Raw genomic sequence first — 24,910 nt, forward strand, 5'->3', positions numbered from 1 at the left:
TAGACCAGAGCCCTATTCCCTATATAGTGCACTACTATAGACCAGAGCCCTATTCCCTATATAGTGCACTACTATAGACCAGAGCCCTATTCCCTATATAGTGGTACTACTATAGACCAGAGCCCTATTCCCTATATAGTGGTACTACTATAGACCAGAGCCCTATTCCCTATATAGTACACTACTATAGACCAGAGCCCTATTCCCTATATAGTGGTACTACTATAGACCAGAGCCCTATTCCCTATATAGTACACTACTATAGACCAGAGCCCTATTCCCTATATAGTGGTACTACTATAGACCAGAGCCCTATTCCCTATATAGTGGTACTACTATAGACCAGAGCCCTATTCCCTATATAGTGGTACTACTATAGACCAGAGCCCTATTCCCTATATAGTACACTACTATAGACCAGAGCCCTATTCCCTATATAGTGGTACTACTATAGACCAGAGCCCTATTCCCTATATAGTAAACTACTATAGACCAGAGCCCTATTCCCTATATAGTACACTACTATAGACCAGAGCCCTATTCCCTATATAGTGCACTACTATAGACCAGAGCCCTATTCCCTATATAGTACACTACTATAGACCAGAGCCCTATTCCCTATATAGTGGTACTACTATAGACCAGAGCCCTATTCCCTATATAGTGGTACTACTATAGACCAGAGCCCTATTCCCTATATAGTGGTACTACTATAGACCAGAGCCCTATTCCCTATATAGTACACTACTATAGACCAGAGCCCTATTCCCTATATAGTACACTACTATAGACCAGAGCCCTATTCCCTATATAGTGGTACTACTATAGACCAGAGCCCTATTCCCTATATAGTGGTACTACTATAGACCAGAGCCCTATTCCCTATATAGTGGTACTACTATAGACCAGAGCCCTATTCCCTATATAGTACACTACTATAGACCAGAGCCCTATTCCCTATATAGTGCACTAGTTTAGACCAGAGCCCTATTCCCTATATAGTACACTACTTTAGACCAGAGCCCTATTCCCTATATAGTACACTACTATAGACCAGAGCCCTATTCCCTATATAGTACACTACTATAGACCAGAGCCCTATTCCCTATATAGTGGTACTACTTTAGACCAGAGCCCTAATCCCTATATAGTACACTACTATAGACCAGAGTCCTATTCCCTATATAGTACACTACTATAGACCAGAGCCCTATTCCCTATATAGTGGTACTACTATAGACCAGAGCCCTATTCCCTATATAGTGGTACTACTATAGACCAGAGCCCTATTCCCTATATAGTGGTACTACTATAGACCAGAGTCCTATTCCCTATATAGTACACTACTATAGACCAGAGCCCTATTCCCTATATAGTGGTACTACTATAGACCAGAGCCCTATTCCCTATATAGTGGTACTACTATAGACCAGAGCCCTATTCCCTATATAGTGGTACTACTATAGACCAGAGCCCTATTCCCTATATAGTGGTACTACTATAGACCAGAGTCCTATTCCCTATATAGTACACTACTATAGACCAGAGCCCTATTCCCTATATAGTGGTACTACTATAGACCAGAGCCCTATTCCCTATATAGTGGTACTACTATAGACCAGAGCCCTATTCCCTATATAGTGGTACTACTATAGACCAGAGCCCTATTCCCTATATAGTGGTACTACTATAGACCAGAGCCCTATTCCCTATATAGTGGTACTACTATAGACCAGAGCCCTATTCCCTATATAGTGGTACTACTATAGACCAGAGCCCTACTCCCTATATAGTGGTACTACTATAGACCAGAGCCCTATTCCCTATATAGTGGTACTACTATAAACCAGAGCCCTATTCCCTATATAGTGGTACTACTATAGACCAGAGCCCTATTCCCTATATAGTGGTACTACTATAGACCAGAGCCCTATTCCCTATATAGTGGTACTACTATAGACCAGAGTCCTATTCCCTATATAGTACACTACTATAGACCAGAGCCCTATTCCCTATATAGTGGTACTACTATAGACCAGAGCCCTATTCCCTATATAGTGGTACTACTATAGACCAGAGCCCTATTCCCTATATAGTGGTACTACTATAGACCAGAGCCCTATTCCCTATATAGTGGTACTACTATAGACCAGAGCCCTATTCCCTATATAGTGCACTACTATAGACCAGAGCCCTATTCCCTATATAGTGCACTACTATAGACCAGAGCCCTATTCCCTATATAGTGGTACTACTATAGACCAGAGCCCTATTCCCTATATAGTGGTACTACTATAGACCAGAGCCCTATTCCCTATATAGTGGTACTACTATAGACCAGAGCCCTATTCCCTATATAGTGGTACTACTATAGACCAGAGCCCTATTCCCTATATAGTACACTACTATAGACCAGAGCCCTATTCCCTATATAGTGGTACTACTATAGACCAGAGCCCTATTCCCTATATAGTGGTACTACTATAGACCAGAGCCCTATTCCCTATATAGTACACTACTATAGACCAGAGCCCTATTCCCTATATAGTGGTACTACTTTAGACCAGAGCCCTATTCCCTATATAGTGGTACTACTATAGACCAGAGCCCTATTCCCTATATAGTGGCACTACTATAGACCAGAGCCCTATTCCCTATATAGTGGTACTACTATAGACCAGAGCCCTATTCCCTATATAGTGCACTAGTTTAGACCAGAGCCCTATTCCCTATATAGTGCACTAGTTTAGACCAGAGCCCTATTCCCTATATAGTGGTACTACTATAGACCAGAGCCCTATTCCCTATATAGTGGCACTACTATAGACCAGAGCCCTATTCCCTATATAGTGGTACTACTATAGACCAGAGCCCTATTCCCTATATAGTGGAACTACTATAGACCAGAGTCCTATTCCCTATATAGTGCACTACTATAGACCAGAGCCCTATTCCCTATATAGTGCACTACTTTAGACCAGAGTACTTTTGGGATACACATTCTGTTGTTTTCTCTGCCTGGTGGAAGATGAGGGGAGGAGGAGGGGAGGAGGAGGGGAGGAGGAGGGGAGGAGGGGAGGAGGGAAGATGAGGGGAGGAGGGAAGAGGAGGGAAGGAGAGGAGGAGAGAGGAGGATTGGAACGTCTGACGTTCTCACTTGGAGAGAGAAAACACATTTTCTGGGGTTAGTTTCTCTCTTTTAACATTCCATTCAATTCAAGGGCCTTTATTGTCATGGGAAACATATGTTTACATCGCCAAAGCAAGTGAAGTAGATCATAAACAAAAGTATTATATATATATATATATATACAGTGTTGTAACGATGTACAAATGGTTAACATCTCTACGTCTTTGGTGGTTAGCAGCTGTTATTTTTACTCTAGACAGATCACACACACACACACACACACACACACATACACACACACACACACACTCTCTCAGTCCCCCACCTACAGTGAGCTGTTAGACACACAGAACTGAAATAGGCCAACAGGTCAGAGGTGTGAGGTTACTGTCACATCCAGGCTCCTCCCACTTTCCTCTGGGTGTGTGTGTGTGTGTGTGTGTGTGTGTGTGTGTGTGTGTGTGTTTGTCCTGGTATGTGGGCTTGTTGCAGCAGTAGTGGAGCTTGACTTGTAATTTAGTCCCAGAATGCAACATGTTTTTATGCATTGTTTGTCCTCACTTGGCTCACTGTGTGTGTGTGTGTGTGTGTGTGTGTGTGTGTGTGTGTGTGTGTGTGTGTGTGTGTGTGTGTGCGCGTTCTTCATTCATTAAAGGATTGTATTTGTTTCTTGCAGTCAGAAGCTGTCTTCCTGGTGAAGCCATATGATTGGCTGAAGCAGAACTCTTCTGTCTGTGATTGGTCATCGAGGGTAGACGCTGTGATTGGCTGAGAAGTCCAAAACATGGACCCACACCATCCTGGGGTTACCAACAGTCCTTAGCTCTACGGTAGGACCCTCAGTGTTCCGTATGGTGTTGTCTAGCTACTGTCCCCGGGGGCAACCCTGACAGTTACAATCCTCAACATACTTTTCTCTTTACTGACCTGTGACCTCTGACCTCTAACCCCTGGTCCAGGACTGACCTCCTATCAGGTAACACATGCTCCCTCACTGTTCTCTCTCTCTCTCCAGGAGGCCCCGCCTCTTCGGTGATGATGTCAATAGACGTGGCCAATAGGAACGGCCCTGCCGTGACTCCTCCCGCCTCACTCAGCCTTCGCTCCTCCCACAATCGTGATGTCAGTGGCGGTGATGTCACCAGGCTGGGTTGGGCCACGTTTCCTAAGTGTCGTAAGAAGTATTGTCTGACCAGCATCCAGAGTGCAATGGGGCTGAGTGATGTAACTCTTCCTCCGTCGTCGTCGACTCCCAACAAACTGGCCAAGAACGGGCTGAACGCCCTGCGCAAAGCAGCCGAACGACATGGACAACATGACCACAACAAGAACACAACCCCTGACCCCGACTCAACCACAGCTGAACGACATGGACAACATGATCACAACAAGAACACAACCCCTGACCCCGACTCAACCACAGAGGACTGCAATACAAACAATGAAACCGTCAATGAGGACATCCTCACCAAGATGAACCTCGACCCCGACACCAAGACACATCTGGATCTGAAAACTAACGTGAACTCAGACCTGGATCTGAAAACTAACGTGAACTCAGACCTGGATCTGAAAACTAACGTGAACTCCGATCTGGATCTGAAAACTAACGTGAACTCAGACCTGGATCTGAAAACTAACGTGAACTCAGACCTGGATCTGAAAACTAACGTGAACTCAGACCTGGAAAGCATCACGAACGTGACAGACGACGGGGATGACATCAGCATCCTGTCTGAGAAGGAAGTGGAGATGAAAATAGAGGAGGAGGAGAGGAGTAGTATAGAGGAGGAAAAGGAGGAGAGGATAGAGGAGGAAGAGGAGGACGAGGAGGAGAGGATAGAGGAGGAAGAGGCGGACGAGGAGGAGAGGATAGAGGAGGAAGAGGCGGAGAGGAGGATAGAGGAGGAGAGGATAGAGGAGGACGAGGAGGAGAGGATAGAGGAGGAGAGGATAGAGGGGGAAGAGGCGGAGAGGAGGATAGAGGAGGAGAGGATAGAGGAGGACGAGGAGGAGAGGATAGAGGAGGAGAGGATAGAGGGGGAAGAGGCGGAGAGGAGGATAGAGGAGGAAGAGGAGGAGAGGATAGAGGAGGAAGAGGAGGAGAGGATAGAGGAGGAAGAGGAGGAGAGGATAGAGGAGGAGAGGATAGAGGGGGAAGAGGCGGAGAGGAGGATAGAGGAGGAGAGGATAGAGGGGGAAGAGGCGGAGAGGAGGATAGAGGAGGAGAGGATAGAGGAGGACGAGCAGGAGAGGATAGAGGAGGAAGAGGAGGACGAGGAGGAGAGGATAGAGGAGGCAGAGGAGGACGAGGAGGAGAGGATAAAGGAGGAGAGGGGGAAAGAGGAGGAGAGGATAGAGGAAGAAGAGGAGGAGCGGATAGAGGAGGAGAGGATAGAGGAGAGGATAGAGGAGGAGAGGATAGAGGAGGAGAGGATAGAGGAGGAGAGGATAGAGGAGGAAGAGGAGGAGAGCATAGAGGAGGAGAGGATAGAGGAGGAAGAGGAGGAGAGGATTGGGGAGGAGAGGATAGAGGAGGAGAGGATAGAGGAGGAGAGGATAGAGGATGAAGAGGAGGAGAGGGAAGAGGAGGAGAAGATGGAGGAGGAGAGGAGGCCTCTGTTGAAGAGTGAGAACCAGGTCAAAGCTCCAGACCAGGGGAGCCATCCAGACCTCCACCCCAGCTTTAGGCTCCTCAAATCTGTTAAAGACTCTCCGTATCCCCCTCCTCCATCCACACCCAGACACAGCAGTCCTGAAGAAACCCCTCCCCTCCCCTCCTCCTCCTCCTCTCCTCTGAGGCAGAAGGATAGTGTTGAAGAGGTGACGACAGACTGTGTTGTAATCAGGATCCAGGACATGAACTCTCCTGGCTGGTCCTCTCTGTCTCAGGAGAACACCTCACCTCCCCTCCCAGGTAGGCCTGGAACACACACACTATATTGTTTATGAGGAAGGAGTGCAGTGTGGGAGAATTTGGTCAGTTGCTCAGTGTGTGTGTGTGTGTGTGTATGTGTGTGTGTGTGTGTGTGTGTGTGTGTGTGTGTGTGTGTTAGGCTCTCTCTCTCCTGCAGGATGTGCTGTGTGTTGTCTAGTGTCTAGCTGTATTAGATTTGTTGAGTAGGGTATTGGAGGCTATTTTGTAAATGACATCGCCAAAGTCGAGGATTGGTAGGATGGTCAGTTTTACAAGGGTATGTTTGGCAGCATGAGTGAAGGATGCTTTGTTGCGAAATAGGAAGCCAATTCTAGATTTAACTTTGGATTGGAGATGTTTGATATGGGTCTGAAAGGAGAGTTTACAGTCTAACCAGACACCTAAGTATTTGTAGTTGTCCACGTATTCTAAGTCAGAGCCGTCCAGAGTAGTAATGTTGGACAGGCGGGTAGGTACAGGTAGCGATCGGTTGAAGAGCATGCATTTAGTTTTACTTGTATTTAAGAGCAATTGGAGGCCACGGAAGGAGAGTTGTATGGCATTGAAGCTTGCCTGGAGGGTTGTTAACACAGTGTCCAAAGAAGGGCCAGAAGTATACAGAATGGTGTCGTCTGCGTAGAGGTGGATCAGAGACTCACCAGCAGCAAGAGTGACCTCATTGATGTATACAGAGAAGAGAGTCGGTCCAAGAATTGAACCCTGTGGCACCCCCATAGAGACTGCCAGAGGTCCGGACAGCAGACCCTCCGATTTGACACACTGAACTCTATCAGAGAAGTAGTTGGTGAACCAGGCGAGGCAATCATTTGAGAAACCAAGGCTGTCGAGTCTGCCAATGAGGATGTGGTGATTGACAGAGTCGAAAGCCTTGGCCAGATCAATGAATACGGCTGCACAGTAATGTTTATTATCAATGGCGGTTAAGATATTGTTTAGGACCTTGAGCGTGGCTGAGGTGCACCCATGACCAGCTCTGAAACCAGATTGCATAGCAGAGAAGGTATGGTGAGATTCGAAATGGTCGGTAATCTGTTTGTTGACTTGGCTTTCGAAGACCTTAGAAAGGCATGGTAGGATAGATATAGGTCTGTAGCAGTTTGGGTCAAGAGTGTCACCCCCTTTGAAGAGGGGGATGACCGCAGCTGCTTTCCAATCTTTGGGAATCTCAGACGACACGAAAGAGAGGTTGAACAGGCTAGTAATAGGGGTGGCAACAATTTTGGCAGATAATTTTAGAAAGAAAGGGTCCAGATTGTCTAGCCCGGCTGATTTGTAGGGGTCCAGATTTTGCAGCTCATTCAGAACATCAGCTGAGCACATTTGGGAGAAGGAGAAATGGGGAAGACTTGGGCGAGTTGTTGTGGGGGGTGCAGTGCTGTTGACCGGGGTAGGAGTAGCCAGGTGGAAAGCATGGCCAGCCGTAGAAAAATGCTTATTGAAATTCTCAATTATGGTGGATTTATCAGTGGTGACAGTGTTTCCTATCTTCAGTGCAGTGGGCAGCTGGGAGGAGGTGTTCTTATTCTCCATGGACTTTACAGTGTCCCAGAACTTTTTTGAGTTAGTGTTGCAGGAAGCAAATTTCTGCTTGAAAAAGCTAGCCTTGGCTTTTCTAACTGCCTGTGTATAATGGTTTCTAGCTTCCCTGAACAGCTGCATATCACGGGGGCTGTTCGATGCTAATGCAGAACGCCATAGGATGTTTTTGTGTTGGTTAAGGGCAGTCAGGTCTGGGGAGAACCAAGGGCTATATCTGTTCCTGGTTCTAAATTTCTTGAATGGGGCATGTTTATTTAAGATGGTTAGGAAGGCATTTAAAAAAAATATCCAGGCATCCTCTACTGACGGGATGAGATCAATATCCTTCCAGGATACCCCGGTCAGGTCGATTAGAAAGGCCTGCTCGCTGAAGTGTTTCAGGGAGCGTTTTACAGTGATGAGTGGAGGTCGTTTGACCGCTGACCCATTACGGATGCAGGCAATGAGGCAGTGATCGCTGAGATCTTGGTTGAAAACAGCAGAGGTGTATTTAGAGGGGAAGTTGGTTAGGATGATATCTATGAGGGTGCCCGTGTTTAAGGCTTTGGGGAGGTACCTGGCAGGTTCATTGATAATTTGTGTGAGGTTGAGGGCATCAAGTTTAGATTGTAGGATGGCTGGGGTGTTAAGCATGTTCCAGTTTAGGTCGCCTAGCAGCACAAGCTCTGAAGATAGATGGGGGGCAATCAGTTCACATATGGTGTCCAGAGCACAGCTGGGGGCAGAGGGTGGTCTATAGCAGGCGGCAACGGTGAGAGACTTGTTTTTAGAGAGGTGGATTTTTAAAAGTAGAAGTTCAAATTGTTTGGGTACAGACCTGGATAATAGGACAGAACTCTGCAGGCTATCTTTGCAGTAGATTGCAACACCGCCCCCTTTGGCCGTTCTATCTTGTCTGAAAATGTTGTAGTTTGAATTAAAATGTCTGAATTTTTGGTGGTCTTCCTAAGCCAGGATTCAGACACAGCTAGAACATCCGGGTTGGCAGAGTGTGCTAAAGCAGTGAATAGAACAAACTTAGGGAGGAGGCTTCTAATGTTAACATGCATGAAACCAAGGCTATTACGGTTACAGAAGTCGTCAAAAGAGAGCGCCTGGGGAATAGGAGTGGAGCTAGGCACTGCAGGGCCTGGATTCACCTCTACATCGCCAGAGGAACAGAGTAGGAGTAGAATAAGGGTGCGGCTAAAAGCAATAAGAATTGGTCGTTTAGAACGTCTGGAACAGAGAGTAAAAGGAGGTTTCTGGGGGCGATAAAATAGCATCAAGGTATAATGTACAGACAAAGGTAAGGTAGGATGTGAATACAGTGGAGGTAAACCTAGGTATTGAGTGATGAAGAGAGAGATATTGTCTCTAGAAACATCATTGAAACCAGGAGATGTCATTGCATGTGTGGGTGGTGGAACTAATAGGTTGGATAAGGTATAATGAGCAGGACTAGAGGCTCTACAGTGAAATAAGCCAATAAACACTAACCAGAACAGCAATGGACAAGGCATATTGACATTAAGGAGAGGCATGCTCAGTCGAGGTATCAAAAGGGTCCAGTGAGTGGAGAGGTTGGTTGGGGGTCACGGCGATTTAGACAGCTAGCCAAGCCAACCGGTAGCAAGCTAGCATAGGATGGAGTCTGTTGTTAGCCACCTCTTGCGTTCCGTCAGTAGATTAGTGGGTTTCCGTGTGGTAGAGGGGATTAATACAAATCACACAACAACAACAAAAATAAAAACAATAGATATAGTTATAGAGGCCCAAGAAGAAAAATAAATAAATAAATAAAAATAAAATAAAATAAAAATTGGCCGATTGTCTATTCAGATAGCAGCCGATAAGATAGCCAACGGCTAGCAGGCCGCAGATGGGCGATAGGTGACTGCAGCCCAGGAGTGATTGATGGAACTCTTCAGCTGGCTAGCTCCGGAACAATTGATGTTAGCTCCGGAATCGACGAAAGCCGATAGTCACACGGATAGCAGCTAGCTAGCTGTGAGATCCAGGTATGGACGTCCAGAGCCAGCGGCCGAAATCCGGTATGTTCCGTTCCGAGCCGCGCTGCGCTGCACCGCGCCGTACAAAACTGCCGATAGATTCTCGAGCCAAAGGACAGCCGATGACCACAAACCGTGGTTAGCTGAGTACTAACGATTAGCCAGTAAATAAGCTAACTAGCTTCTGAACCAGCTTCAGAGTAGCTTCTGGACCAGCTTCTGGCTAGCTCCCGGCTAGCTTCTGGCTAATTTCTGGCTAGCCTCTCGGAGGATTACAGATCTGAGGTAAATAATACTTTTTTATATAAATATAAATTGGTGAAGCGGATTGCAGGAGAGTGTTCTGAAGATGAGTTTTTGGAAAATGTAAAATGTATGTGAAAAAAAAAAAGTTGTAAATATATCTATATATTTATATACACGACAGGACGAGGACAAAAATACGTCTGAACTGCTATGCCATCTTGGGATGAACTAAGATACTATGAACTATGATACTAGCTAGGTATTAGTGTCTAGTGTCTAGTCAGTATGATACTAGCTAGGTATTAGTGTCTAGTGTCTAGTCAGTATGATGCTAGCTAGGTATTAGTGTCTAGTGTCAGGTCAGTATGATGCTAGCTAGGTATTAGTGTCTAGTGTCTAGTCAGTATGAAGCTAGCTAGGTATTAGTGTCTAGTGTCTAGTGTCTAGTGTCTAGTCAGTATGATGCTAGCTAGGTATTAGTGTCTAGTGTCTAGTCAGTATGAAGCTAGCTATGCATCACCCTCACAGAGACAAAAGTGTGTGCATGTGTGGGTGGGGGAGAGGGGGCTGCAGGGGTGTGTGAGGGTGTTTGGGGAAGTGAGTGTGTGAGGGTGATGGTGTGATGCTGTGTGTGTGTCTGTGTGTGTGTGTGTGTGTGTGTGTGTGTGTGTGTGTGTGTGTGTGTGTGTGTGTGTGTGTGTGTGTGTGTGTGTACCGGTACAGCGTCAATGTGGAGGCTATATACAGGGGGTACCGGTACAGAGTCAATGTGGAGGCTATATACAGGGGGTACCGGTACAGAGTCAATGTGGAGGCTATATACAGGGGGTACCGGTACAGAGTCAATGTGGAGGCTATATACAGGGGGTACCGGTACAGAGTCAATGTGGAGGCTATATACAGGGTGTACCGGTACAGAGTCAATGTGGAGGCTATATACAGGGGGTACCGGTACAGAGTCAATGTGGAGGCTATATACAGGGGGTACCGGTACAGAGTCAATGTGGAGGCTATATACAGGGGGTACCGGTACAGAGTCAATCGAGGTAATATGACCATGTTTGTCTCAGATATCTGGAGTGATCATCAGGGCTGTCAGACAGAAGGGGACCTTCCTCCAGGATGGAAGAGGATTACAGACAAGGCTGATATCTACTACTGGCATATCCCTAGTGGAGCCACACAGTGGGAGAGACCAGCGCCCAGAGACCCTCTCACCAGACAGGAGGGCTCTAGCCTGGGGGACACCACCTCAGCCTCCCCACCTCCAGACCACCAGGTAAACACCTAGAATTACATTTTTTTTGTATTTTTAGGGGCGAAAGCGATAATATTTGGATCCCTGACGATGACATTTGATTAAATAGAGCCACGCATTTTCTATTTAATTGTAACAGTGAGATCTGAAGACATCAAATCAAATCACATGTTATTGGTCACATGGTTAGCAGATGTTATTGGTCACATGGTTAGCAGATGTTATTGGTCACATGGTTAGCTGATGTTATTGGTCACATGGTTAGCAGATGTTATTGGTCACATGGTTAGCAGATGTTATTGGTCACATGGTTTGCAGATGTTATTGGTCACATGGTTAGCAGATGTTATTGGTCACATGGTTAGCAGATGTTATTGGTCACATGGTTAGCAGATGTTATTGGTCACATGGTTAGCAGATGTTAATGGTCACATGGTTAGCAGATGTTATTGGTCACATGGTTAGCAGATGTTATTGGTCACATGGTTATCAGATGTTATTGGTCACATGGTTAGCAGATGTTATTGGTCACATGGTTAGCAGATGTTATTGGTCACATGGTTAGCAGATGTTATTGGTCACATGGTTAGCAGGTGTTATTGGTCACATGGTTAGCAGATGTTAATGGTCACATGGTTAGCAGATGTTAATGGTCACATGGTTAGCAGATGTTATTGGTCACATGGTTAGCAGATGTTATTGGTCACATGGTTAGCAGATGTTAATGGTCACATGGTTCGCAGATGTTAATGGTCACATGGTTAGCAGATGTTATTGGTCACATGGTTAGCAGATGTTATTGGTCACATGGTTAGCAGATGTTAATGGTCACATGGTTAGCAGATGTTAATGGTCACATGGTTAGCAGATGTTATTGGTCACATGGTTAGCAGATGTTATTGGTCACATGGTTAGCAGATGTTATAGGTCACATGGTTAGCAGATGTTATTGGTCACATGGTTAGCAGATGTTATTGGTCACATGGTTAGCAGATGTTAATGGTCACATGGTTAGCAGATGTTATTGATCACATGGTTAGCAGATGTTAATGGTCACATGGTTAGCAGATGTTATTGGTCACATACACATGGTTAGCAGATGTTATTGGTCACATGGTTAGCAGATGTTAATGTTCACATGGTTAGCAGATGTTAATGGTCACATGGTTAGCAGATGTTAATGGTCACATGGTTAGCAGATGTTAATGGTCACATGGTTAGCAGATGTTAATGGTCACATGGTTAGCAGATGTTAATGGTCACATGGTTAGCAGATGTTATTGGTCACATACACATGGTTAGCAGATGTTATTGGTCACTTGGTTAGCAGATGTTATTGGTCACATGGTTAGCAGATGTTATTGGTCACATGGTTAGCAGATGTTATTGGTCACATGGTTAGCAGATGTTATTGGTCACATGGTTAGCAGATGTTATTGGTCACATGGTTAGCAGATGTTATTGGTCACATGGTTAGCAGATGTTATTGGTCACATACACATGGTTAGCATATGTTATTGGTCACTTGGTTAGCAGATGTTATTGGTCACATGGTTAGCAGATGTTATTGGTCACATACACATGGTTAGCAGATGTTAATGGTCACATGGTTAGCAGATGTTAATGGTCACATGGTTAGCAGATGTTATTGGTCACATGGTTAGCAGATGTTATTGGTCACATGGTTAGCAGATGTTATTGGTCACATGGTTAGCAGATGTTATTGGTCACATGGTTAGCAGATGTTATTGGTCACATGGTTAGCAGATGTTATTGGTCACATGGTTAGCAGATGTTAATGCGAGTGTAGTGAAATGCTTGTGCTTCTAGTTCCGACCGTGCAGTAATATCTAACAAGTAATCTAACAATTTCACAACAACTACCTTATACACACAAGTGTAAAGGAGTGAATAAGAATATGTACATATAAATAAATGGATGAGTGATGGCCGAACGGCATAGGCAAGATGCAGTAGATGGTATAGAGTACAGTATATACATATGAGATGAGTAATGTAGGGTATATAAACATGATATTAAGTGGCAACGCTCTAACCGCTAGGCTACCCTGCCGTCCCTATCTCTGAACACCATCCTGTCCCATCCTTCAGCTCCCCTCAACCCCTCCCATCTATCTCTGAACACCATCCAGTCCCATCCTTCAGCTCCCCTCAACCCCTCCCATCTATCTCTGAACACCATCCAGTCCCATCCTTCAGCTCCCCTCAACCCCTCCCATCTATCTCTGAACACCATCCAGTCCTTCAGCTCCCCTCAACCCCTCCCATCAGACCTGCTCTGTCCACCTTTATCCCAGGTCATCCCAGTGTCTGGCAGACCACCCCTGTATCCCAGGTCATCCCAGTGTCTGGCAGACCACCCCTGTATCCCAGGTCGTCCCAGTGTCTGGCAGACCACCCCTGTATCCCAGGTCGTCCCAGTGTCTGGCAGACCACCCCTGTATCCCAGGTTTATAAAGAGCCCACAGTGCCACCTACAGGACAGAAGCAGACCACCCCTGTATCCCAGGTTTATAAAGAGCCCACAGTGCCACCTACAGGACAGAAGCAGACCACCCCTGTATCCCAGGTTTATAAAGAGCCCACAATGCCACCTACAGGACAGAAGCAGACCCCCCCTGTATCCCAGGTTTATAAAGAGCCCACAGTGCCACCTACAGGACAGAAGCAGACCACCCCTGTATCCCAGGTGTGTGTATGGATGTGTGTTTGGGTGGGTTATTCTGGATGGATGTGTGTTTGGGTGGGTTATTCTGGGTGGATGTGTGTTTGGGTGGGTTATTCTGGATAGATGTGTGTTTGGGTGGGTTATTCTGGATGGATGTGTGTTTGGGTGGGTTATGGGTGGGTTATTCTGGATGGATGTGTGTTTGGGTGGGTTATGGGTGGGTTATTCTGGGTGGATGTGTGTTTGGGTGGGTTATTCTGGATAGATGTGTGTTTGGGTGGGTTATTCTAGATGGATGTGTGTTTGGGTGGGTTATTCTGGATGGATGTGTGTTTGGGTGGGTTATTCTGGATGGATGTGTGTTTGGGTGGGTTATTCTAGATGGATGTGTGTTTGGGTGAGTTATTCTAGATGGATGTGTGTTTGGGTGGGTTATTCTAGATGGATGTGTGTTTGGGTGGGTTATTCTGGATGGATGTGTGTTTGGGTGGGTTATTCTGGATGGATGTGTGTTTGGGTGGGTTATTCTGGATGGATGTGTGTTTGGGTGGGTTATTCTAGATGGATGTGTGTTTGGGTGGGTTATTCTGGATGGATGTGTGTTTGGGTGGGTTATTCTGGATGGATGTGTGTTTGGGGGAGTTCTTCTGGATGGATGTGTGTTTGGGTGGGTTATTCTGGATGGATGTGTGTTTGGGTGGGTTATTCTGGATGGATGTGTGTTTGGGTGGGTTATGGGTGGGTTATTCTGGATGGATGTGTGTTTGGGTGGGTTATTCTGGATGGATGTGTGTTTGGGTGGGTTATGGGTGGGTTATTCTGGATGGATGTGTGTTTGGGTGGGTTATTCTGGATGGATGTGTGTTTGGGTGGGTTATTCTGGATGGATGTGTGTTTGGGTGGGTTATTCTGGGTGGATGTGTGTTTGGGTGGGTTATTCTGGGTGGATGTGTGTTTGGGTGGGTTATTCTGGATGGATGTGTGTTTGGGTGGGTTATTCTGGATGGATGTGTGTTTGGGTGGGTTATTCTGGATGGATGTGTGTTTGGGTGGGTTATTCTGGATGGATGTGTGTTTGGGTGGGTTATTCTGGATGGATGTGTGTTTGGGTGGGTTATTCTAGATGGATGTGTGTTTGGGTGGGTTATTCTGGGTGGATGTGTGTTTGGGGGAGTTCTTCTGGATGGATGTGTGTTTGGGTGGGTTATTCTGGATGGATGTGTGTTTGGGTGGGTTATTCTGGGTGGATGTGTGTTTGGGTGGGTTATTCTGGATGGATGTGTGTTTGGGTGGGTTATTCTGGATGGATGTGTGTTTGGGTGGGTTATTCTGGATGGATGTGTGTTTGGGTGGGTTATTCTGGATGGATGTGTGTTTGGGTGGGTTATTCTGGGTGGATGTGTGTTTGGGTGGGTTATTCTGGATGGATGTGTGTTTGGGTGGGTTATTCTGGATGGATGTGTGTTTGGGTGGGTTATTCTAGATGGATGTGTGTTTGGGTGGGTTATGGGTGGGTTATTCTGGATGGATGTGTGTTTGGGTGGGTTATTCTGGATGGATGTGTGTTTGGGTGGGTTATTCTAGATGGATGTGTGTTTGGGTGGGTTATTCTGGATGGATGTGTGTTTGGGTGGGTTATTCTGGATGGATGTGTGTTTGGGTGGGTTATTCTGGATGGATGTGTGTTTGGGTGGGTTATTCTGGATGGATGTGTGTTTGGGTGGGTTATTCTGGATGGATGTGTGTTTGGGTGGGTTATTCTGGATGGATGTGTGTTTCGGTGGGTTATGGGTGGGTTATTCTGGATGGATGTGTGTTTGGGTGGGTTATTCTAGATGGATGTGTGTTTGGGTGGGTTATTCTAGATGGATGTGTGTTTGGGTGGGTTATTCTGGATGGATGTGTGTTTGGGTGGGTTATTCTGGGTGGATGTGTGTTTGGGTGGGTTATTCTGGATAGATGTGTGTTTGGGTGGGTTATTCTGGATGGATGTGTGTTTGGGTGGGTTATTCTGGATGGATGTGTGTTTGGGTGGGTTATTCTGGATAGATGTGTGTTTGGGTGGGTTATTCTAGATGGATGTGTATTACATAGTTATTACTGTGTATATATCTATACTTTAACCAATAACCCCCCCCCCCCACTACTAAACCCAGAACCAGGAGACCTTGTCTAGGTGTGTAGTGACCAATAACCCCCCCACTACTAAAAACAGAACCAGTAGACCTTGTCTAGGTGTGACCAATAACCCCCCACTACTAAACCCAGAACCAGTAGATCTTGTCTAGGTGTGTAGTGACCAATAACCCCCCCCACTACTAAACCAGTAGACCTAAAATTCTTGTCCTGTCTCTCTCTCTCTCTTCTCATCCCTCACCCCCCCACCACTGTGTGTGTGTGTGTGTGTGTGTGTGTGTGTGTGTGTGTGTGTGTGTGTGTGTGTGTGTGTGTGTGTGTGTGTGTGTGTGTGTGTGTAGAAGCAGCTGTGGGGTGATGTTGGAGCTGTGAGTGGGGGAAAGATTGATAGTGAGGTTTGGAAGGTAACTATCTCTCCTCTAGACTCTGTCTGGGTTCAGGGTTCTATCTGTCTGAGTTCAGGGTTCTATCTGTCTGGGTTCAGGGTTCTATCTGTCTGGGTTCAGGGTTCTATCTGTCTGGATTCAGGGTTCTATCTGTCTGGGTTCAGGGTTCTATCTGTCTGGGTTCAGGGTTCTATCTGTCTGAGTTAAGGGTTCTATCTGTCTGGGTTCAGGGTTCTATCTGTCTGAGTTCAGGGTTCTATCTGTCTGGGTTCAGGGTTCTATCTGTCTGGATTCAGGGTTCTATCTGTCTGAGTTCAGGGTTCTATCTGTCTGGGTTCAGGGTTCTATCTGTCTGGGTTCAGGGTTCTATCTGTCTGGGTTCAGGGTTCTATCTGTCTGGGTTCAGGGTTCTATCTGTCTGAGTTCAGGGTTCTCTCTGTCTGGGTTCAGGGTTCTATCTGTCTGGGTTCAGGGTTTTATCTGTCTGAGTTCAGGGTTCTATCTGTCTGTCTGTCTGTCTGGCTAGTTGGCTGGCTGTCTGTCTCTGTCTGATGATGTAATGAGTGAGCATGATGTCATATCTGTGCACCAGGACCTGCAGGCGGCCACGGTGAACCCTGACCCCAGCTTGAAGGAGTTTGAGGGAGCTACGCTCAGATATGCATCGCTACGGTAACACACACACACACACACACACACACAGACAGACAGACAGACAGACAGACAGACAGACAGACAGACACAGACAGACCAACAGACAGACAGACCGGGCAGACAGACAGACAGACACAGACAGACCAACAGACAGACAGACAGACCAACAGACAGACAGACAGACCAACAGACAGACAGACAGACCAACAGACAGACAGACAGACCAACAGACAGACAGACAGACACAGACAGACCAACAGACAGACAGACAGACCAACAGACAGACAGACCGGGCAGACAGACAGACAGACAGACAGACCTCTATAAAAGGTGATATTGTTGCGTACCCAAAGGCAGGAGGAAACTGCGAGCCACACAGTCATAGGTTATTTTTCTTCTGTCCCCCCCCCCATCCCTCCCCCCAGGATCCCTCTCCCACTGGAAGAGGAGGAGTCTAACAGTGACCCTGAGGCCAAGGTGAGAGGCCCACCACGTGTGTCCTCTGTCTGTGTGTGTATCCCTGTTGTTGTGATGCTGTGTGTGGAGAGACAGAGAGAGAGTGTTGTCAGTTTGGGCTGTCTGAGAGCTGTACAACACTGCCCCTCTGTGGACAGACTGAGAACTGCACTGCTGCTATGATAAATAGGTCTCTCTCTCTCTTTTAACAAATTAACAGTAAACATTACACTCACAGAAGTTTCACAAGAATACAGACAGTTGAAATATATTACTGTCTATGTACAGTGTTGTAACAATGTGTGGAAGGTTTGGAAATCGCTTCCTTTTAGGTGGTTGTAGAATTTAGAATTTAACGGCTCTTTCTGGATTCTCTCTCTCTCTCTCTCTCTTTCTCTTCTCTCTCTCTCTCTCTCTCTCTCTCTCTCTCTCTCTCTTTCTCTTCTCTCTCTCTCTCTCTCTCTCTCTCTCTCTCTCTCTCTCTCTCTCTCTCTCTCTCTCTATCTCTCTCTTCTCTCTCTCTCTCTCTCTCCCTGTCTGTCTCTCTCGCTCGCTCTCTCTCTCTCACTCTCTCTTCTCTCTCTCTCTCTCTCTCTCTCTCTCTGTCTGTTTCTCTCTTTCTTGTCAGTCTGTGTTGAGGTCAGATTAATAGTTGATGAATAGACTGCTGAAAATGAGCTTTCCCTCCCTCTCCCTCTCCCCCCTTCTTCTCTCCCTCCCTCTCCCTCTCCCCCCTCCTTCTCTCCCTCCCTCTCCCTCTCCCCCCTCCTTCTCTCCCTCCCTCTCCCTCTCCCCCCTCCTTCTCTCCCTCCCTCTCCCTCTCCCCCCTCCTCCTCTCCCTCTCCCCCCTCCTTCTCTCCCTCCTCTCTCCCTCTCCCCCCTCCTTCTCTCCCTCCTCTCTCCCTCCTTCTCTCCCTCCTCTCTCGGTGTGTTCAGTCAAAGGTTATGTAGAGTTCAGTCTGTCTACCTCTTCCATTAGAACCATCCCTCCTTCCATTAGAACCATCCCTCCTTCCATTAGAACCATCCCTCCTTCCATTAGAACCATCCATCCTTCCCTCCATTAGAACCACCCCTCCATCCCTCCATCCCTCCCTCCCTCCACCCCTCCATCCCTCCATCCTTCCATCCCTCCATCCTTCCATCCCTCCATCCCTCCATCCCTCCATCCCTCCCTCCCTCCACCCCTCCATCCCTCCATCCATATGTCGAGTTCAGTCTGTCTACCTCTTCCATTAGAACCATCCATCCTTCCATCCCTCCATCCTTCCATCCCTCCATCCTTCCATCCCTCCATCCTTCCACCCCTCCATACCTCCACCACCCCTCCACCCCTCAATCCCTCCATCCTTCCATACCTCACCCCTCCATCCCTCCATCCTTCCACCCCTCCATACCTCCACCACCCCTCCATCCCTCCATCTTTCCATCCTTCCATACCTCATCCCTCCATCCCTCCATCCCTCCATCCTTCCACCCCTCCATACCTCATCCCTCCATCCTTCCACCCCTCCATACCTCCATCACCCCTCCACCCCTCAATCCCTCCATCCTTCCACCCCTCCATCCCTCCACCACCCCTCCATCCCTCCACCACCCCTCCACCCCTCAATCTCTCCATCCTTCCATACCTCACCCCTCCATCCCTCCATCCTTCCACCCCTCCATACCTCCACCACCCCTCCATCCCTCCATCCTTCCACCCCTCCATCCCTCCACCACCCCTCCATCCCTCCACCACCCCTCCACTCCTCCATCCCTCCATCCCTCCATCCTTCCATCCTTCCACCTTATCATACAATATAATAATTGTGTGTGTGTATGTGTAACCTGCGTCTGTCTGTCTGTCTGTGTGTGTGTGTGTGTAGTGTTTTGCGGTGCAGTCTCTGGGTTGGGTAGAGATGGCAGAAGAGGACCTGTCGCCAGGGAAGAGTAGTGTTGCCGTTAACAACTGTATCCGACAGCTATCCTACTGCAAGAGCAACATCAGAGACACGGTCGGCATCTGGGGAGAGGTGAGAGAGAGTGAGAGAGAGAGGAGAGAGTGAGTGAGCAGGAGATAAGGATGGAGGGAGGGAAGAGGAGGAGATAAGGATGGAAGGAAGAAAGAGGAGGAGATAAGGATGGAAGGAAGAAAGAGGAGGAGATAAGGAAGAAAGAGGAGGAGATAAGGATGGAGGGAAGAAAGAGGAGGAGATAAGGATGGAGGGAAGAAAGAGGAGGAGATAAGGATGGCAGGAAGAAAGAGGAGGAGATAAGGATGGAGGGAAGAAAGAGGAGGAGATAAGGATGGAGGGAAGAAAGAGGAGGAGATAAGGATGGCAGGAAGAAAGAGGAGGAGATAAGGATGCAGGGAAGAAAGAGGAGGAGATAAGGATGGAGGGAAGAAAGAGGAGGAGATAAGGATGGAGGGAAGAAAGAGGAGGAGATAAGGATGGAAGGAAGAAAGAGGAGGAGATAAGGATGGAAGGAAGAAAGAGGAGGAGATAAGGAAGAAAGAGGAGGAGATAAGGATGGAGGGAAGAAAGAGGAGGAGATAAGGATGGAGGGAAGAAAGAGGAGGAGATAAGGATGGCAGGAAGAAAGAGGAGGAGATAAGGATGGAGGGAAGAAAGAGGATGAGATAAGGATGGAGGGAAGAAAGAGGAGGAGATAAGGATGGCAGGAAGAAAGAGGAGGAGATAAGGATGGAGGGAAGAAAGAGGATGAGATAAGGATGGAGGGAAGAAAGAGGAGGAGATAAGGATGGCAGGAAGAAAGAGGAGGAGATAAGGATGGAGGGAAGAAAGAGGAGGAGATAAGGATGGAGGGAAGAAAGAGGAGGAGATAAGGATGGAGGGAAGAAAGAGGAGGAGATAAGGATGGAGGGAAGAAAGAGGATGAGATAAGGATGGAACAAAGAAAGAGGAGGAGATAAGGATGGAAGGAAGAAAGAGGAGGAGATAAGGATGGAGGGAAGAAAGAGGAGGAGATAAGAGAGCATAAGAGAGGGAGAGATGTGCTATTTCAGAGTGTTGATGTCTTCACAATTATTCTGCAAAATAGTAAAAAATATAGAAAAACCCTTGAATGAGTAGGTGTTCTAGAACCCTGGAATGAGTAGGTGTTCTAGAACCCTGGAATGAGTAGGTGTTCTAGAACCCTGGAATGAGTAGGTGTTCTAGAACCCTGGAATGAGTAGGTGTTCTAGAACCCTGGAATGAGTAGGTGTTCTAGAACCCTGGAATGAGTAGGTGTTCTAGAACCCTTGAATGAGTAGGTGTTCTAAAACCCTTGAATGAGTAGGTGTTCTAGAACCCTTGAATGAGTAGGTGTTCTAGAACCCTGGAATGAGTAGGTGTTCTAGAACCCTTGAATGAGTAGGTGTTCTAGAACCCTTGAATGAGTAGGTGTTCTAGAACCCTTGAATGAGTAGGTGTTCTAGAACCCTTGACTGAGTAGGTGTTCTAAAACCCTTGAATGAGTAGGTGTGTCCAAACTTTTGACTGGTACTTTAATCTACGCCATTCAGACCAATATCAAGGATTAATGTGTGTGTGTTTCTGTGTGTGTGTGTGTGTGTGTGTTTGCAGGGTCAGGACATGTATCTGGTTCTGGTGAACAACATGTTGAACCTGGTTGATCCTACGGACCGTTGTCTTGGCAACGTGCTTCATTCTCAGCCAATAGCAAGCATTCGTGTCTGGGGGGTCGGCCGTGACAATGTCAGGTGAGTTACCATGACGACCACACACACACACACACACACACACACACACACACACACACACACACACACACACACACACAGTGAAATGACAGAGTGATTGATTGGGAGAGGGGGACTTTGGGGGGGGACCAAGGGGGACCTTGGGACTAAACAGCTCCCTCTGCAACTGGATCCTGGACTTCCTGACGGGCCGCCCCCTCAACCCGGGGGCCCCTCAGGGGTACGTGCTCAGTCCCCTCCTGTACTCCCTGTTCACTCACGACTGCACGACTCCAACACCATCATTAAATTTGCTGACAACACAACAGTGGTAGGCCTGAACACCGACAACGATGAGACGGCCTGTAGGGAGGAGGTCAGAGACCTGGCAGTGTGGTGCCAGGACAACAACCTCTCCCTCAACGATGAGACAGCCTACAGGGAGGAGGTCAGAGACCTGGCCGTGTGTTGCCAGGACAACAACCTCTCCCTCAACGATGAGACGGCCTACAGGGAGGAGGTCAGAGACCTGGTGGTACCAGGACAACAACCTCTCCCTCAACGATGAGACGGCCTACAGGGAGGAGGTCAGAGACCTGGTGGTACCAGGACAACAACCTCTCCCTCAACGATGAGACGGCCTACAGGGAGGAGGTCAGAGACCTGGTGGTACCAGGACAACAACCTCTCCCTCAACGATGAGACAGCCTACAGGGAGGAGGTCAGAGACCTGGTGGTACCAGGATAACAACCTCTCCCTCAACGATGAGACAGCCTACAGGGAGGAGGTCAGAGACCTGGTGGTACCAGGACAACAACCTCTCCCTCAACGTTGAGACAGCCTATAGGGAGGAGGTCAGAGACCTGGTGGTACCAGGACAACAACCTCTCCTTCAACGTGATCAAGACAAAGGAGCTGATCGTGGACTACAGGACTAAAGGAGGACCGAACAGGCCCCCATTAACATCGACAGGGCTGTAGTGGAGCGGGTTGAGAGTTTCAAGTTCACATCACCAACAAACTGTCATGGTCCAAACACACCAAGACAGTCGTGAAGAGGACACGACAAAGCTTATTCCCCCTCAGGAGACTGAAAAGATTTGGCATGGGTCCTCAGATCCTCAGAAGGTTCTACAGCTGCACCATCGAGAGCATCCTGACAGGTTGCATCACTGCCTGGTATGGCAACTGCTCGGCCTCCGACCGCAAGGCACTACAGAGGGTAGTGTGTACGGCCCAGTATATCACAGGGGCCAAGCTTCCTGCCATCCAGGACCTCTACACCAGGTGGTGTCAGAGGAAGGCCCTAAAAATTGTCAGAGACTCCAGCCACCCCAGTCATAGACTGTTCTCTCTGCTACTGCACGGCAAGCGGTACCGGAGCGCCACGTCTAGGTCCAAGAGGCTTTTAAACAGCTTCTACCCCCCAAAAGCCATAAGACTCCTGAACATCTAATCAAATGGCCACTATTTACATTGTCCCCCCCCCCCCCCCTGCTCCTCCACATTGACTCTGTACCCCCCCCCCTGCTCCTCCACATTGACTCTGTACCCCCCCCCCTGCTCCTCCACATTGACTCTGTACCCCCCCCGCTCCTCCACATTGACTCTGTACCCCCCCCGCTCCTCCACATTGACTCTGTACCCCCCCCTGCTCCTCCACATTGACTCTGTACCCCCCACCCCCCCTCTGCTCCTCCACATTGACTCTGTACCCCCCCGCCCCCCCCCGCCCCCCCCCGCCCCCCCCTGCTCCTCCACATTGACTCTGTACCCCCCCCCCCGCTCCTCCACATTGACTCTGTACACCCCCCCCCCCTGCTCCTCCACATTGACTCTGTACCCCCCCGCTCCTCCACATTGACTCTGTACACCCCCCCCCCCCGCTCCTCCACATTGACTCTGTACCCCCCCCCCGCTCCTCCACATTGACTCTGTACACCCCCCCCCCTGCTCCTCCACATTGACTCTGTACCCCCCCGCTCCTCCACATTGACTCTGTACACCCCCCCCCCCCCCCCCGCTCCTCCACATTGACTCTGTACCCCCCCCCTGCTCCTCCACATTGACTCTGTACCCCCCCGCTCCTCCACATTGACTCTGTACCCCCCCCCGCTCCTCCACACTGAGCAGCACCGCTCCCCATCCAACCTGACAGAGCTTGAGAGGATCTGCAGAGAAGAATGGGAGAAACTCTCCAAATACAGGTCTGCCAAACTTGTAGCGTCAAACCCAAGAAGACTCAAGGCTGTAATCGCAAAGGTGCTTCAACAAAGTACTGAGTAAAGGGTCTGAATGTGATATTTCAGTTGTTTTAAATACATTTGAAAGAAATGTTGCTTTGTCATTATGGGGTATTGTGATGTCATTATGGGGTATTGTGATGTCATTATGGGGTATTGTGATGTCATTATGGGTTATTGTGATGTCATTATGGGGTATTGTGATGTCATTATGGGGTATTGTGATGTCATTATGGGGTATTGTGATGTCATTATGGGGTATTGTGGTGTCATTATGGGGTTATTGTGATGTCATTATGGGGTATTGTGATGTCATTATGGGTTATTGTGATGTCATTATGGGGTATTGTGATGTCATTATGGGGTATTGTGATGTCATTATGGGGTTTTGTGATGTCTTTATGGGGTATAGTGATGTCATTATGGGGTATTGTGATGTCATTATTGGGGTGTTGTGATGTCATTATGGGGTATTGTGATGTCATTATGGGGTATTGTGATGTCATTATGGGGTATTGTGGTGTCATTATGGGGTTATTGTGATGTCATTATGGGGTATTGTGATGTCATTATGGGGTATTGTGATGTCATTATGGGTTATTGTGATGTCATTATGGGGTATTGTGATGTCATTATGGGGTATTGTGATGTCATTATGGGGTATTGTGATGTCTTTATGGGGTATTGTGATGTCATTATGGGGTATTGTGATGTCATTATGGGGTGTTGTGATGTCATTATGGGGTATTGTGATGTCATTATGGGGTATTGTGGTGTCATTATGGGGTATTGTGATGTCATTATGGGGTATTGTGATGTCATTATGGGGTATTGTGATGTCATTATGGGGTATTGTGATGTCATTATGGGGTATTGTGATGTCATTATGGGGTATTGTGATGTCATTATGGGGTATTGTGGTGTCATTATGGGGTTATTGTGATGTCATTATGGGGTATTGTGATGTCATTATGGGGTATTGTGATGTCATTATGGGTTATTGTGATGTCATTATGGGGTATTGTGATGTCATTATGGGGTATTGTGATGTCATTATGGGGTATTGTGATGTCATTATGGGGTATTGTGATGTCATTATGGGGTGTTGTGATGTCATTATGGGGTATTGTGATGTCATTATGGGGTATTGTGGTGTCATTATGGGGTATTGTGATGTCATTATGGGTTATTGTGGTGTCATTATGGGGTATTGTGATGTCATTATGGGGTATTGTGGTGTCATTATGGGTTATTGTGATGTCATTATGGGGTATTGTGATGTCATTATGGGTTATTGTGATGTCATTATGGGTTATTGTGATGTCATTATGGGGTATTGTGGTGTCATTATGGGGTATTGTGATGTCATTATGGGTTATTGTGATGTCATTATGGGGTATTGTGGTGTCATTATGGGGTATTGTGATGTCATTATGGGGTATTGTGATGTCATTATGGGGTATTGTGATGTCATTATGGGTTATTGTGATGTCATTATGGGGTATTGTGGTGTCATTATGGGGTATTGTGATGTCATTATGGGGTATTGTGATGT

At 47.4% G+C, this 24,910-nt stretch overlaps 1 protein-coding gene across 1 annotated transcript in view; it reads left to right on the top strand.

Moving 5' to 3' along the window:
- apbb2b (amyloid beta precursor protein binding family B member 2b) overlaps positions 1 to 24,910 on the top strand; it is a 76,454-nt gene that overhangs the window by 15,801 nt on the left and 35,743 nt on the right. Inside the window, exons 2-9 of the mRNA XM_090188388.1 lie at positions 3,807 to 3,960; positions 4,146 to 6,047; positions 10,915 to 11,123; positions 16,269 to 16,331; positions 16,906 to 16,985; positions 17,393 to 17,444; positions 19,292 to 19,438; positions 20,996 to 21,132. Coding sequence (XP_090044514.1) covers positions 4,166 to 6,047; positions 10,915 to 11,123; positions 16,269 to 16,331; positions 16,906 to 16,985; positions 17,393 to 17,444; positions 19,292 to 19,438; positions 20,996 to 21,132 — 2,570 coding nt within the window. The 5' untranslated portion in view covers positions 3,807 to 3,960; positions 4,146 to 4,165. The remainder of the gene's footprint in view (positions 1 to 3,806; positions 3,961 to 4,145; positions 6,048 to 10,914; positions 11,124 to 16,268; positions 16,332 to 16,905; positions 16,986 to 17,392; positions 17,445 to 19,291; positions 19,439 to 20,995; positions 21,133 to 24,910) is intronic.

This window comes from Oncorhynchus mykiss, chromosome 10 (genome assembly GCF_057628025.1).
Source record: "Oncorhynchus mykiss isolate SJ-2025 chromosome 10, ASM5762802v1, whole genome shotgun sequence".
Classification (NCBI taxonomy): Eukaryota; Metazoa; Chordata; class Actinopteri; order Salmoniformes; family Salmonidae; genus Oncorhynchus; species Oncorhynchus mykiss.